The 15,697-nt window shown below is 57.2% G+C and overlaps 1 protein-coding gene across 2 annotated transcripts in view; it reads right to left on the reverse strand.

Moving 5' to 3' along the window:
* ARHGEF18 (Rho/Rac guanine nucleotide exchange factor 18) overlaps positions 1-15,697 on the reverse strand; it is a 52,661-nt gene that overhangs the window by 8,180 nt on the left and 28,784 nt on the right. The window contains exons 2-8 of one of the 2 annotated variants that reach the window (XM_062178618.1): positions 7,378-7,501; positions 6,272-6,384; positions 5,998-6,138; positions 5,089-5,339; positions 4,301-4,426; positions 2,202-2,319; positions 1,073-1,321 (exon numbers count right to left, since the gene is read on the reverse strand). In XM_062178618.1, the coding sequence (XP_062034602.1) occupies positions 1,073-1,321; positions 2,202-2,319; positions 4,301-4,426; positions 5,089-5,339; positions 5,998-6,138; positions 6,272-6,384; positions 7,378-7,445 (1,066 nt within the window). In that variant the 5' untranslated portion in view covers positions 7,446-7,501. Of the gene's footprint in view, positions 1-1,072; positions 1,322-2,201; positions 2,320-4,300; positions 4,427-5,088; positions 5,340-5,997; positions 6,139-6,271; positions 6,385-7,377; positions 7,749-15,697 lie in introns of those variants that run through there. The other variant, XM_062178617.1, reaches the window with a different exon arrangement.

The following is a 15,697-nucleotide window of genomic DNA, read 5'->3' on the forward strand; positions in this document are numbered from 1 at the left end:
TCCCATGACAAAGGGACACGTGCTGCCATCCAGCCACCCCAAGTAGCCTCCTGAACACCCTTTAAGATCTGGTGCCAAGGGCTGGGCTGGGATGTCTCGGGGGGCTCAGAGGACCCCCTGGGCTAGAGACACTGGCAGTACTCTGTGTCCCCAGGGGGGTCCTTCAGCAGGTGGGTCCGTGGGGACTGACCTGTGACCACAGGGGGATCACAGCTGAGTTTGTGTGGAGCCCTGGGTCTCTGTGGGGGGCTCAGGCCCCCTGGGTTGCACCGATTCAGAGGCCAGAGGAAGAGGGCACTGATGCAGCTGCCTCACTTCTGCTGCACTCCTGGCTGTCCAGACTCATCCCGACGCAGCACACAACCTCCCCCTGACCACAAAGGAGCCAGGCTGCAGGGCCAGGGTGTCAGCTGGAGCCCCCCACTCCAAGACGGCACTCACCATTCCAACATTGTACCTAACACTCTAAGACGGTGCCACTACTCCAAGATGGTGCCACCACTCCAACATGGCTCCACTACTCCAAGATGGCGCCACCACTCCAACATGGTGCCTGACACTCCAAGATGGCTCCACTACTCCAACATGGTACCCAATACTCCAAGATGGTGCCACCTCTTCTCCAACATGGTACTCCAAGATGGCTCCAGTACTCCAAGATGGCACCCACCACTCCAACATGGCGCCACTACTCCAAGATGGCACCACCACTCCAACATGGTGCCTGACACTCCAAGATGGCACCACCACTCCAACATGGTGCCTGACACTCCAAGATGGCTCCACTACTCCAACATGGTACCCAATACTCCAAGATGGTGCTACCTCTTCTCCAACATGGTACTCCAAGATGGCACCCACCACTCCAACATGGTACCCAATATTTCAAGATAGCTCCACTATTCCAACATGGTACCTGACACTCCAAGATGGCGCCACCACTCCAACATGGCACCACCACTCCAACATGGTGCCTGACACTCCAAGATGGCGCCACCACTCCAACATGGCACCTAACACTCCAAGATGGCGCCCACTGCTCCAAAGCGGTGCCCCACCGAGGCTGCCTTACCTTTCAGGCGCCCGGACGCCGTCTTCCAGCACAGCATGCCCTCCAGCTGGAGCTGCCGCCGCAGCATATCCTCCTTGCGGAAGGCCAGCCCATTCTTGAGTTTGCTGGAGGACTTGAGATCCATCCTGCCCGCAATCTCCCTGAGGCGCTGGCCCTTCTCACACTCACTCACGGTGGCGTCCACTTGCGAGATGATGTCTCTGATGAGGTTCAGGGCCTGGGTCAGGTCTTCGTGGTCCTCAGTGCCGGCTGACAGACACACAGACAGACACACACACACACACACACAGTGTCCATCTCTGCCCCTGCACAGGGGCACACAGGAATGGACACACTGTGCACACCTGGGGGGGTTGTGTCTCTGAGGGGTGTTTCTGAGGCTTTCACTCAAGAACCACCTCCCACTTAATCCCTGAGATGTGAGGGACCCTTGCCAACCCCCCCACTCCCTGGTAAACTCCCCCAGTCCTCAGCTCTTCAGGACACCCCACCCCCGCTGTTGTGACCAAGGGCTGGCTCCCCCTGCTCCAGGGCAGGTTGCCCAGGGCCCACAGGAAATGCAGCAGGTGTGGAGAGCGTTGCCCTGGCCCTGGAGAACTACCCACTGAGCAGTGTGCCCTTTGCCCTGTGACCTCTGTGGCTCCAGGCATGACCCTGTCTCAAGTCTGGTAAAGTGACACAGAGGTCATCTCTGGGCCGTCTTTATCCAGGGGTGACTTTATTTTTTTCCCCAATTTTTATTTATTTATTTGAAACACAGAGAGAAAGAGAGAGATCTCCCTTCTGTTGGTCCACTCCCCAAATGGCCACAACAGCCAGAGCTGGGCCAGGCTGAAGCCAGAAACTGAGAACTCCATCCAGATCTCCCACACAGGCAGTAGGGACCCAAGTCCTTGATCTCCCACCTGCTTCTGCACATTAGCAAGAGGCTGAAATGGGAAGCAGAGCCAGGCCTCGAACCCAGGACTCTGATACAGGAAGCAGGCGTCCACGGGACTGCCCCACCAGCCTCTGCTGGCAGCAGGGGGCAGCAGAGCACACGAGAGAGCCTGTCTTTGTGGTGTTCGCTGCCACAACTTTCTGGTGTCGGAAATCCCACGTGGCACCGGAAGGGCTGGGCACCTCCTACCTTCCGTGTTCTGAAGGATGCGCTCCACCAGCACCGGGTACTTGGTGATGCGCTGGGTCACCAGCAGGATGCACTCCTGCACACCCAGCCGCCGCACGATGGAGAAGTTGCCGATTTTCTGGGAAGGGGAGCACAGAAGCACAGCAGGAGCTTAGCATCCCAGCGGCAGCCCAACAACCGGTAACCACGGCTCGGGGCAGCTTCCTTTGTCACCTCACCAGCGGCTTCTTCTCTGGGTTTTGGAGCGGATGCACACTGGATCCCTGAAAGCAGGGATCGCCTGCTGTACACGGAAAGGTCACCAGTGCCAAGGCAGCCTCGGCTTGTGTGCTGACCGGGGCCCCCGTGAAAGCTGCTGTGACCCTGCCCCTGACCCACAGCTGTCCTAGAACCCTGCAGAAATCAGCCTGGGCGTGTGCCTTCCAGAGGGCTCTCTGGGATCTTTCCGTGCGGACCTCTGGCTGAGTACGCTGGGCGTGGCCTCTGCAGTCACTTCCTGGGGGGGGGGCAGGAGCAGTGCCCCCCCCCCCCCCACGACTCACATTCCATGAGCTCGCCCCTCTTGGATGACTCTTGGGAATGTCAGCGATCGATGGCAGAGCGCTGCTGTGGGGCTGTGGGAGTCCGTGGCTGGGCCGAGCCGTCCATCAGAACCCTCTTCCCTCCCCCACCCCCTGGTGTTTCTTGCTCCTACCACTGGGAGGCCCACTACCACCCATGCCACGGCTCACTGGGTGGCTTCACATGGCTCCACTGCCGAGTGACGGCAATGGCACCGAGTTAGACACACATGCTTGTTAACGTCAGCTCAGCACAGCCGGATGTCACTTCAGAGCACAGGTACCCTGGGGCCGAGGTGGCAGAACTGATCCTGAACCAGAGGGGTGACTGCTGACAGGAACCCGGCCTTGACCTATGCAAAGAACGCGGGTGGTGGGCCTGGGTCGACCTGGTGACTGTGGATGTGCAATGGTTTTGATTCTAAGCTTTGAGTCCTCCTTCTCCCCCACCCCACCCCAAACAAAGATCACTCCACAGGCCCCAGGGGACAATCGGAGGATGAAGGGGAGCAAGGTTTACAGCAGCGCTCCCGACCATGGCCAGAGCTCCCGAGGCAGGGCGGGTGGCCCTGGTGATGATTCTCCTGTCACCCACACGGTCCATGGAGTGCTGGTCAGGGGATCCCACGTGAGGGGCCGCCTGGTGCAGCAGGGAGCAGGGCCCTGGACGTGTCTGTTTTGCTTTCCCTCGGGGGATCCTACAGCAGGCTCACTGATGTGCTCTGCGGGTGGCACAGGATGACTTATCCCCCGAGCTCCCAGGAGACAGCTTTTATTCAGGAGGCAGGGAGCCCCCACATGCTGGTTCACTCCCCAAATGCCCATGATGACCAGGACTGACTGGGGGGCGGGGAGGAGAGGGCATCAAGCGGGGGCCAGGAGCTCCACATGGGTGGCAGGGACCCAAGCACTCGAGCCACCAGGGCTGCCTCCCTCCCAGGGTGTGCACTGGCAGGAAGCTGGGGCGAGGAGCCGGGATGGGAGCCCGGCAGTGCGCTCTGGGATGTGGGTATGATCACCAGTGTCTCACCTGCCAGCCAAATGCCCACCCCCCTGCAGGAGCTCCGTCTCCTCCCGAGTCTTATGCTAATGGTGTGAAGAGGGTGGGGACTTGGCCTGCCAGTGCTGTCCAGAGGTGGGGCCTCTGGGAGGTGCTGAGATCTGATGGATCATTTGGGCGGGGCCCTGTGGCTCTATCAGGAGGAGGAGAGAGCGGACGGATACAGACACGTGTGCTCCCCAGCCCTTGCCATGTGATACCCTGTGTTTGTTTCCTCGGACATGGCCAGGGCGGCCCCTCAACCTCGCGCCTCCAGAACTGTGAGCCGGCCATGAACCTCTTTTCCTTAGAGAGCTGGCCAGGCCTCAGGGACTTGGTTAGTGACAAAAGGCTGTGATGCACGTTCTGCATGGGTTTATGGTGAAAAACCAAACTGTGGGAAATCGCTGCGACCCCCCGGTGCCAAGACGCTGGGTCCTGCGGTGAAGCCTGCAGCACAGTCAGCACCGTGCCATGAGGGCGGCCGGCTCGCGCCTCACCTTGATCAAGTTCTGGAACTTCTTGTTCTGCTGCAGCAGCAGCTTATAGTGGCTCACCGCCTCGTTGTGGCCGCTGCAGAACACACCGTACTTCTCTCTCATCTTCTCCCCGTTCTCACCTGAAAACTAACAGGACACAGGACGCCGCCGTTACCACGGCGAGACGAAGCATGCATGTCTCATCAGGCCCTGCCCACCCCACAGCCGGCACTGCTGGGTCTGCTGCCAGCTTTGCTTCCCGACACCCCCCGTGTCGGGGCTGTGTTTTAGGACAGGGGGTCGGACCCCAAGGTGGGATGGGGGGAGACCGAGCAGACTTTCTGCTTAGGGACTGTGCTACGTCACAGATGGTGGAAACCTCCCTGAGAGCCAAGAAAAAGAAACTGTAGTCCCCTCAGTGTCAGAAACACCGAAGAGCTACAAGCAGTATTCTCGTCACTTCCAACTAGCAGGCTGGGAGGTTTAGAGCAAGCAGTCTGAGGTTGGATGAGGGCTATGACCCCCCCCGTCAATCTTGACCGCTTGGGGTCAACACCTCTGCGGTGGACAGCTCTGGGCCACGAGCACGCTTCTCCAGGTCACAGACACAACACCACCATCTGATTGGTGCTGGTCCAGGTGCGTATGCTATTTAGGTCTCTGTTTTGTGGGCAGAGCTGGAAGGGGCCCAGGCCTGTAACCTATGGGGTGGCAGGTGCTTGGTACATGGAGGCTGCTCTTACTTCGTGGGGGGAGGGAAGGGCAGACACGGAGCAGCCCCCCTGCGCCCCCATCGCGGCCGTGCCCACCTGCTGCACCAGGAGGTCCCCGATTTTCTGGATGATGTAATTCCGCTCGCTGCCCTCCTCCAGCGCCTCCTGGCGGCGCTCCTTGAGGCGGGCGAGGAAGTGGCTGTGCAGGTGCAGCAGGTCGTCGGCGCACGGGAAGAGGCGGCTGACGGCCTTGCCGCTGAACTGCAGCTCCTCCTGCAGGGCCCTGGAGTACACCTTCAACATGATCTTGAGCGTGCGTACATGGTGCGCCTCCGTCTGCATCAGCTCTGCAGAGACGCGGGCACTTGTGGGTGCTGTCTGCCTGCCGGGCTGGCTTCTAGAACTGCCCCTCCCCAGTGTCTGGGCGCCCAGACCTCCTCTGGCCCCAGCTGAAGGAGCAGCAAAGAGAGAGGGTCCGGGACATGCGCTAGGACCTTGGCAGCTGAAGGGGTCCGTGCCCGAGGTCTGTGCGGATGATCCTGGTCTGCTGTGGACGGCACTGCTGTGTGGTCTGCCACACGCGTGTGTCTCAGCCAGAGCCAGACGGCACCGGACCGCGTGCTTTTGTCCCCTTCATCCCAGGATTCCCAGCTCCCAAGTGCGAGATGTCGGAAGTGACGGGGTCCTGAGGGTGGAGCCCTCAGGGTGGGAGCCCAGACCCCAGTGAGATGCAGCCCCCTGGGAACCAGGAGCTGGGCCCCAGCAGGTATCAATCTGCTGGCACCACTGGTGGGCGGCTGACAAGTCACTGGGTCCGTGGCATTCAGTGGCAGGGGTCCCCGTGGACCGAGACAGCCAGCAGCAGGTAAGGCTGAGTCGGAGCCGGGCACACAGCCGGCCGCGTCCGTGCGCGGGCAAGGCCTTCCCTGGGGCAGGCAGGGTCGTGGCCTGGAACCAGACTCCAGGTGGAACTGAGGGGAGGGCGCAGGGCTCTGGCCGTCTTACCGTACAGGACGTCCTGTCTTTTCACCACCTCTCTCTTTTGCTTCCTGGCGTACGCCGAGTCCACGGCAAGGCTCCAGGACTCAGCCTCAAACTCGTGGGTGTCGGATTCGATCTCACTCCTCAGCGAGGTGGTGCAGGGGTCTGCAGGAAGGGCAGGGCTGCTGCTGGCTGGGGCCTGGAGCCCGGAGGGCTCTCCAGGCTGCCCCCTGCAGTCCCTCCCACGGACACGTGGGCGTGGGCCCCTGGCGCTTGCCGGTGTGAATGGGGACCATACCTTCTACAAAAACAGACTCGGCGTTGGAGGACGTGAGTGAGACAGAGTCGTCGGCTGCCTGCTTCAGTTTTAAAAACGCAGAGTCGGCCTCATCCATCTCTCCTGTGCCTGGTCTAGGAGGAAGTGACCAAAAATTCCCACTTGTTTGAAAAAGAGGAATTAAACACACGCACCCCCATATACACGCACTCACACGCGTACACGTATCACAAAGACCAATCGGAACATGACTCTGTCGGATCAGACATGATTCTAGAACTTTCCGGATTTCACTGGGAGCTCAGCCTGGTCAGATTTCTCTGTGTGCATTCATTTATTGTCAAAGGATACATAGTAACTGCGTGTATTTCTGGGGTGCAGGGTGACGTGTGCATGTTCAAGGCATCATGATCAGAGCAGGGTCATCGGCCGGTCCGTCGCCTCAAACCCTGATCATTTCTTGGTGTTGGGCGTGTTCAGAACCCTCTCAACACTGGCCCCCAAGCACCGCTGTCCAGTGCTGGGGAAGCCATGGCCCACTGCCCCCTGGCTGCTCGCTAGCCTCTCCTCCCCTGCCCTGTCTCAGCCCTGACACGCATCATTTTAAAACTGGGAGACTGTGTCTTGCTGTGACCTCAGGACTTCTTCCCCGACGCGAGTCAGGACCACGGGAGCCCGCTGCAGCCCCTGGGATTCCTCCTGCCGGGAGCTAGGTGGACACAAGGGAGCGGGGGCAGGTAGGGCCCCTTCTTATTGAGAGGATGACCCGCGCCAGCTCAGGAAAGATCACTGCAAACGCCTTGGGTTTCAGCGTCTCTCTCCTCTGAGCCTCTGCGGGAGTCACCTGAAAGTCCCGTGCAGCCAGGCGAGGCGCGGATGACAGGCTGAGCACAGCCAGGAGCCCTGTCCGGGGTGGTCCCTGCAGGGGTGCACGTATCCTGGGACACATCGCTTTTGAATAAAGAAAAGGCAGGAGGCTTGGGAGCAGGTATTACTGGGAATTGCACATGGTGGGGTGGAGGGGTCGGCTCTGCTGAATCAAAGTAACCCTAGTTAGGGGTCTCCGTCCAGAAGGGCTGCTGGATGCCGCCCACCCCACCTGAGGACAGGGAGGGGCCCCGGCTTACCCGACGCGAGGCCCCGTTCCAGCTGGGCCCGGTGTTGGCTGGGGACCCCCTCTCTGCGCGACCGTCATGCCGACATTCCTGCCCTCGGACAGGAGGTTGCCCGGAGGGTGCTCCTTCAGCGAGGCTGCGACAGAGGCAAAGACCGAGTTGGTGCTCAGGAAGTGGGCAGGGCAGCGCAGGTCGCCGGCGCGGAAGCCCCGCTCCGCCTGGGGCCGCAGCACCGACAGGATCTTGGAGGTCAACAGCTCGTTATCCAAGAACACGTTCTCGTTCCACTTCCTGGGGAAAGAGCCGTAGAAAGACAGCTCGGGGCGGCCGGGGAGCGCCCTGCGCCTGTCGCCGCCGCTGCTCTTGGAGTGCGCGTTCCCCATGTTCGCGCTGCGCTCGGGGCAGACCCGGCACCGCGCCAGGCCTGGCTGCGCGGCTTTTATGCCTCGGTGGGATCCTTCTAGAAAAGAAAGCTGCATCTCCCCTCGCAGTATTGGCTGAGGCAGCGGGGCTGCACGGCAGGAAATCGGTCCCCCATCGTGACCGTTTGGCGTGGAGACACAGTGTTTTCTCCTTTGGTAAAACAATAAATAAATTAAAAAAGAAAAAACCTGACAGCTCTCTGCGCTGCGCTCGGGCTTGGCAGGGGGTGAGGAGCAGGGAGCCGTTTGCCTTGGCTGAGAATAGCCGCAGACCGCGAACTGCGCGGCTCTGAGCTCCGTGTGGCTCCTGCCCGCGGTAATGATCTGCAACGGGATAGCAGTGCGGGGCGGGGGGGGGGGGGGGGGGGCTCTTGAGCAGAATTTTACCGCCGGGGGCACGAGGGGCCCTGCCCCTGTTGTACACAGTGGTTGTAAGCCAGGGGAGAGGCTCAGATGTGGGACACGCCTGCCCACTGATGGCCCTTCCCCTCCGAGACCACCAGCCCACCACATATGTCCAGCCTCACTGGGGTGGGCTGCCCCCGGCCAGAACAAGTAATGGCTCTGAAAAGTCTGAGGCAGGCATTCGGGGACGAGGTGAAGCCACCGTTTGGGACACGCGTGTCCCATCTACCTGCTGCAGCGCCTGGGTTCAAGTCTGACTCCAGCTTCCTGCTAATGAGCGCACACCCTGGGAGGCAGCAGTAACCGAGCCCCTGCCGTCCACTTGGGAGGCCTGGATTGCGTTCTACCCCCACGTCTCCTGGACTTTGCGCAGCCAAGAATCAAGTCAGAGTTGCTTTCTACCAACTCAGAAAACAGTGGACAGATGGGGAGCCAGGAGCCAGGTCAAGAGACCACCAGATTTCACTTCATCCCCTTCCTTTCCGTCTTTCTTCAATTCTATTTATCTGAAAGACTGAGAGATCTTCCACCTGCTGGTTCACTCTTCAAATGGCTGCAACAGCCAGGGCTGGGCCAGCCTGAAGCCAAGAGCCCATAACTCCATCCTGGTCTCACACATGGACGGCAGGGGCCCAAGTACTTAGACCATCATGTGTTGCCTCCCAGGGGCATTAGCAGGGAGCTGGATGGGAAGCAGAGCAGCTGGAACTTGAACCAGTGCTCCCACACAGGGTGCTGGCATCACAAGCATCGGCTTACATCACTGCACCACCACACCCACCCTTCTGAGCAGGTCTAGTTCAGGTGGAGACTCAGGGAGACTGCAAATTTGCAGTAGGTGGGTGTGGCCCCCTCCAAGTCCATGGGTTGGAAACTGAACTCCCAATTGGTACAGTGCTGGGGGTGGGGCCTCCCTCAGAACAAGTGGTTGGGTCCCTAGGGCTCTGTCCTCACAAATAGATTCAGGTCCTTATCACCGGTGTGGGCTAGTTCCCCTGAGTGGATCTGCTAACGAGTGTGTCTGGCCCTCTTTGCCTTTCTGTCTTCTGCCACGGGAAGACACAGCATCAGGCGGGCCCTGGCCAGAGGCCTCCCAGCATCCGGAACCATGAACCAAATAAATCTCTCTTCTTTGTAAGTTGCTCAGTCTCTATTCTATTATACAGGCAGGAAGCAGATAGGGGCGTGCGTGTTAGAGACTTTCTGGCAGAGGAATGGTGAAGGCTTGTTAATTATAAGAGAGATTGACCATCAGCCACGTGACACCGGATTACACGCATTCTCTGAGGCTGGCATTTATGGGACTGTCGTCGTAACCACTAACACACTTCTGCACACGTACCCAGGCACAAAGACAAAAATCACAGACCAAGGGCTCCACGGCCCAGGACAAGCACTTCCCGCTTCTGCTAATGCCCAGGAAGTTGTGACCTAAGAGTACAGCTATGGGGCGGATCCTGAGAGGCAGCCTTTGCTGAGCATCCTGGTGTGGATGACAGACGGCTCCCGAGAGCCCGAGGCCTGCCCCAAGTCAGGTGGATTCCACTTTAACCAAATGGCGCACAGAAGAAAGATGACCGTAAACCCCACCTAAGAATTGCTCATTCCAAAGAACCTTAATAAACCAAGAGCCCATAACTCCATCCTGGTCTTAATAAACCAATAAACTGGCCGGCGCCGTGGCTCACTAGGCTAATCCTCTGCCTTGCAGCGCCGGCACACCGGGTTCTAGTCCCGGTCGGGGCACCGATCCTGTCCCGGATGCCCCTCTTCCAGGCCAGCTCTCTGCTGTGGCCAGGGAGTGCAGTGGAGGATGGCCCAAGTACTTGGGTCCTGCACCCTATGGGAGACCAGGATAAGCACCTGGCTCCTGCCATCGGATCAGCACGGTGCGCCGGCCGCAGTGCGCCAACCGCAGTGGCCATTGGAGGGTGAACCAACGGCAAAAGGAAGACCTTTCTCTCTGTCTCTCTCTCTCACTGTCCACTCTGCCTGTCAAAACAAACAAACAAACAAAAAAACCAATAAACTATTGGAAAAGCTAAACCTGTAGTAATATATATATATATAAACTATATATAGATTTCTAAACTCTTATAAATTTATACATGCACACATACATGTACATATACTATATATGTATGTATGCATTTGAAAAGCAGAGAGAGAGAGAGAGAGAGAGAGAGAGATAGATTTATCTTCCATCCACTGGTTCGCTTCCCAGATGCACACTGCAGCTAGGGATGGGGCAGAAGGAAGCCAGGAGCCAGAACCCCACTCAGGTCTCCCATGAAGGTGGCAGGGACCCACATCACTCCTGGGATGTGCACTAGCAGGAAGCTAGATGGGAAGTGGAGTGGGGACTCGGGCACTTTGATATGGGGGCCACAGGTCCCAAGCAGTGCCTTCATTTCTCCCCAACAGGAAGACACTTGAACCTTCCTCTGATGATACAGCAATGATGAGGTTTTCATGTCTTCGGGTGGACAGTCACTGACTAAGGCTCTCTGTAAGGGACGCAGCCATGGGAATAACTCACTCGTCAGTGGCTCAGCCCAGAGACCACGCGTTAAGCACATCGTTTTGTTTGGCATTTTTGATGCTTTGACAGCTGGAGTCTGGGGGTGGGGGCTTGAGACACACAGCCCTCCCCAGGGTCACTGGTTCTTAGAGAATGTCAAGAACTCATCGACACCTGTCATACACAGAACAGTTGACCCATATCCTCACCACCTGCTGCCTCCATCCAGCTGACACACTCCAGCCCTCTTTACCCCTCCACCTTCTGCCAAGGGATGACCCAGCGGCAGGAGGGCCCTTGGGAGATGTTGGTGCCACGTTCTGGGACCTCCCAGCCTCTCTCCTTTGTAACAGTCACCCAGTCCTGGTTTCTATTAGAGCAGCAGCAGACGGAGACGGCGTATGCTGGAGATTTTCTGGCAGAGGGACCACAGGAAAGCTTGCTGGCAGATGTGAGCCACCTGCTCCGGTACACGATTCCACATATTCCCTGCAGCCACCAGACTGCATCTGGGGATGGCTCTGAGTCAAGGGCCTGCAGAAATCTTCCACGGGCCAGTCCTCAGCCTGCCTTGTGGTCCTTCCTGCAGAAACCACAGTAAAAGCTCTGTCCCACCTGCTCCTCGCTGCTCTGCCTCCTGCCCAGCTCCGGTGTGTCCCCGTGTGGCCGTGCCTGGCGTGCCCTGTCTCCTGCTTCCAGGCACTGAGCGTATACGCTTGTGCCTGCATGTCGGTCATTTCCACATCTGCGTGTCTTACCCCTGCTGGTTACAACAAATCTCAGGTGCCCTTAAACCACTGCCTGCCAGGTAAGCTAAGCCCCCTATCTCTTCCTGCTGTGGCTTTCTTACGTCTAGAGAGAGGAACCGCACCACACCACGGAAACTGGGAGGCTGGGGTGGGCACTGTGGTGCAGTAGGTTAAGATGCTACTTGCCAGGCTGACGTCCCATTACTGGAGCACTGGTTTGAGTCCAAGCCACTCTGTTTCCAACCCAACTTCCTGCTGATGTGCTTGGTAAGGGAGTGGATGATGACTCAAGTGCTGGACCAGGATGGAGTTCCTGGATCCTGGCTTCAGCATGGCCCAACCCTGGGCGTTGAGACCATTTTGGGAGTGAACCAGCAGATGGAAGATCTCTCTGTCTGTCCTTCCTTGTCATTCTATCTTTCAAATAAATAATCTGTTTTCTAAAGAAACAAACAAACAAACTAGAAAGCTGCAGGAGAGGATGGAAGACGGTTTGGTGCTTTGGAAAACGGTCTGCTGGTTCCTCAAACAGCTGGACACAGGTAGCATAGGACCCGACGCTTCTAATCCTGTGCACCTGCCCAGAAGAAGTGACAATGCTCACCCACACCAATATCTGTCAGTCTTCACAGTGCCAGGGTCCACCGTAGCCCAGAGCAGAGACGACCACACACTCATCACCTGGTGAGCGGATGGACGCGGTGTGATCCTGTCCACACACACAGCGGGATATCATTCAGCCGTGAAAGCAATGAAGTGCAGACACACACTACAAGATGGAAGAATCCTGAAAACACCACGCTCTATAAAAGAAGTCAGACATGGACCACGCGCTGCCTGCCTCCATCTGCAGGGACATCAGAGCTGACAGGTCTGCACCAGGAGACAGACGGATGCTTGTCAGGGGCCTGGGGAGGGCGGTGCTGGGAGGGTAGCGGCTAATGGTTATGGGGGTTTATATTTGGGGTCTTTAAATGGACAGCAGTGACTCTGAATATGCGAGGGGGTGCAGAATCATACCCTTAAGTGGGTGAATTGTGTGGTTTGTGTGTATCTCAATAAAGCTGTTACACACACACACACACACACTTGCGCGGAAGAGAAGGGCTGACCCGGCGGGTCGAGAACGGGATGCGACCTGTCGTTCAACATACGGGACGAGTCAGTCCTGCTGCCCTTGGCCCCGAGCGCAGAGGAACACGCCTCTGGCTCCTGCTACCATGTGTCCCTAACGCCGACAGCCATGGTGGGCCACGCAAATGGTGCGGTGCTGTGCTCACAAGCTCAGCTCTGCAGCCTAATTAGCACCGTCTGCCTCCCGCTGAGAGGCGCCATCGACCTGGCCGGCTGCGGCCACCGCGCACCGCGGAGCTGCTTGTGTGCAGACCAGAAGTGGCAGGGCCGAAAATAAGCAGCAAACAGTGAAAATGGAAAAAATTCTTTGGCCTGAGCAGGGAGGGAGAGAAATACACCAGGCGACACACGGGCAGCCTGTTCTCCTGAGGGCTTCTGTGACCACGATCTGCCTGGTGCTGGCTTCCTGAGGTCAAGGGCAGGCTCTGGGGTCACACCTTCATGACCTTCCCTGCTTGGGGAAGCCCCGGCCCACATGGGCGCTGGCCCCTGGCACAGTTTTCCTGCCTGCGGACCCCCGCATCCTCATCAGTCCTCTGAGCCACGGGTGTCTTCCTTTGATCTGCTCTTGTGGGCTCGTGAGGACCCACAAAGAAATGAATTAACCAGGCTGGTGGGTTCCCAATCTGCAGGAAGGGATTTCCAAGGAAGCTGAGTGTGACGTACGAGGGTGCTTCGAAAAGCGAAACACGGACATCAAAGGTGAATTCAAGGGCAGGCGTCTGGTCCGGTGGTGAGATTCCAGCACACCATGTCTGCTCCCCCACTCCCTGCTAACGCCAACCCTGGGAAGCAGCACTGCTGGCTTCAGGATTTGGGCCCCTGCCATCCACATGGGAGACCTGGATGGAGTTTTTGGTTCCTGGCTCCACCCTGGCCAGGTCCCGGCCGTTACGGGCATCTGGGGAGTAAACCAGTACATGGGAACTTTTTCCTTTTCTGCCTGCCTCTCAGATAAAGAACAAAAATATTTGTAAAAAATCAGTTTTGGTCCGATTTTTTTTTTTTCATAGCACATTTTCAAAGACCTTTTGAAGACCTCTTGCATATACAATTTTTTTTAAGATTTATTTTATTTTATTTGAAAGGCAGAGTTTCAGAGAGGGAGGGAGGGAGGGAGGGAGGGAGGTTTTTCCATCCTCTGGTTCACTCCCCAAATGGCCACAATGGCAGGAGCTGGGCTGATCGAAAGCCAGGAAGGAGCCAGGAGCTTCTTCCTGGTCTTCCGTGTGGGTGGTAGGGGCCCAAGCACTTGGGCCATCCTCTGCTGCTTTCCCAGGTGCATTAGCAGGGAGCTAGATTGGAAGTGGAGTATCTGGGACTTGAACCAGTGCCCATATGGGATGCCAGCACCAAAGATAGCAGCTTTACCCACTGCACTGCAGTGCCAGCCCCATGCACATACAATTTCAACCTTTATTTTTTCACCCAAATAAACTTATCTTCGAATTCTCTTTTCCATGAACTTTGTGAAGTACCCTCATATTAACTGTCTGCCTCTTTATATAACATGAATCACACTGGCTTCTGGACATACCAACTTATGAGCAGGGTTCTGGGCTGTAGATTTTGGGTGCCTCTCACTGGCAAAGGGACTTCCAAGGCATCAGGGCCCTGGGACAGATGTTCTTGTGGTTTTTAGTCAAAGATTACGGGGCGGGGGGGCGGGGGGGAGCGTCCAGCACTGTGGTATAGTGGGTAAAGCCTCTACCTGCAGTGCAGGCATCCATATGGGTGCCGGTTCAAGTTCCGGTTGTTCCACTCCTGAGACCCGGCTGCTCCACTTCCAACCCAGGTCTCTGCTATGGCCTGGGAAAGCAAAGGAAGATGGCCCAAGTGCTTGGACCCCTGCACCCACGTGGGAGACCTGGAAGAAGCTCCTGACTCTTGGCTTTGCACTGGCCCAGCTCCAGCTGTTGTGGTCATTTGAGCAGTGAACCAGCAGATGGAAGGTCCATCTCTCCCTCTGTAACTCTGTCTTTTAAATAAATAAATAAATCTTAAAAAAAAAAAAAAAAAAAAGGAGGTCACGGGGAAATGGACCGCAGGAGGGCTTGGGCTTTTGGGAAGGCCAGCCTTGGAAACGACTGCCCCTTTTCTCAGATTGAGAGGCTCTTTGGCCTCAGCTGCCCACTGGGTCTCTGTTTCGACCAAGTCCTCTCCCTGGGGGCTGAGGGCGCTGCCCGTCTCTGGAGAGTTCTGGCAAGTGCTGGCTAGCAGCAAAGGTTCGCGAGACGCTCTGAGGGCAATGGGACATGAGGTGGAGTTTGCAGCTCACACTTCCTGGCTTTGCAGCCCCCTGGGACGAGATCCAATCGATGAGAGGAGGCGGCATTGATTTTTCTGCCCTGCCTCGTTTTGATGTTACACAAGCAAGACGGTGTTAAGCAAGAATAAAAATGTAAGAAAGGGTTTAAAAAAACTTTTAACCCACTCCTCCCCACCTCAAGAGAAAAGGTTTAAAAAGGCCTGTTGTAGTGCAGAAGGTAATTATGAGTCCGTCTCCATTAACCTGGACGCTTGGCGTTCTGTCTGCCAACCACACATGGAAAACAACGGGAGGACTAACTGCGTTGGTACTGAGTATGTTCACTGCTCCCTGTACAACACAGCACCACAGCTGCTACCATGGCATTTACGTTGTATCAGGTACTGTCAGTCACCCAGGGATGATTAAACCCCACAGGAGGGGCGGGCACTTGGGCTAGCAGTGAAGACATCGCTGAACCCCATGCCAGGCACATCAGAGTCCGGGTTCAAGGTCCAGCTCCGGTTCCTGACTCCAGCCTCCTGCTAATGTGCACCCTACGAGGCAGCAGGCGATGGCTCAAGTATTTGGGTCTCTGCCACCCACGGAAGGGGACCTGGACTGAGTTTCCAGCCCCTGGCTTTGGCCCGGTCCAACCTGGGCTATTGTAGAGTGAACTAGTAGATGAGACATCTCTCTCTGCCTTTCAAATAAACATTAAAAAAAAAAGTATGTGGAAGGAAGTACACAGGCTCTGTGCAGACACTGCCACTTTGCATGGAGGACTTGTGGGTTTTGGTATCCAACGGCACCCGTAGAGGACTGCAAACAGGCGGTGTTGGTTGGTCTCAAG

Source organism: Lepus europaeus, chromosome 20 (assembly GCF_033115175.1).
Source record: "Lepus europaeus isolate LE1 chromosome 20, mLepTim1.pri, whole genome shotgun sequence".
Lineage (NCBI taxonomy): Eukaryota > Metazoa > Chordata > Mammalia > Lagomorpha > Leporidae > Lepus > Lepus europaeus.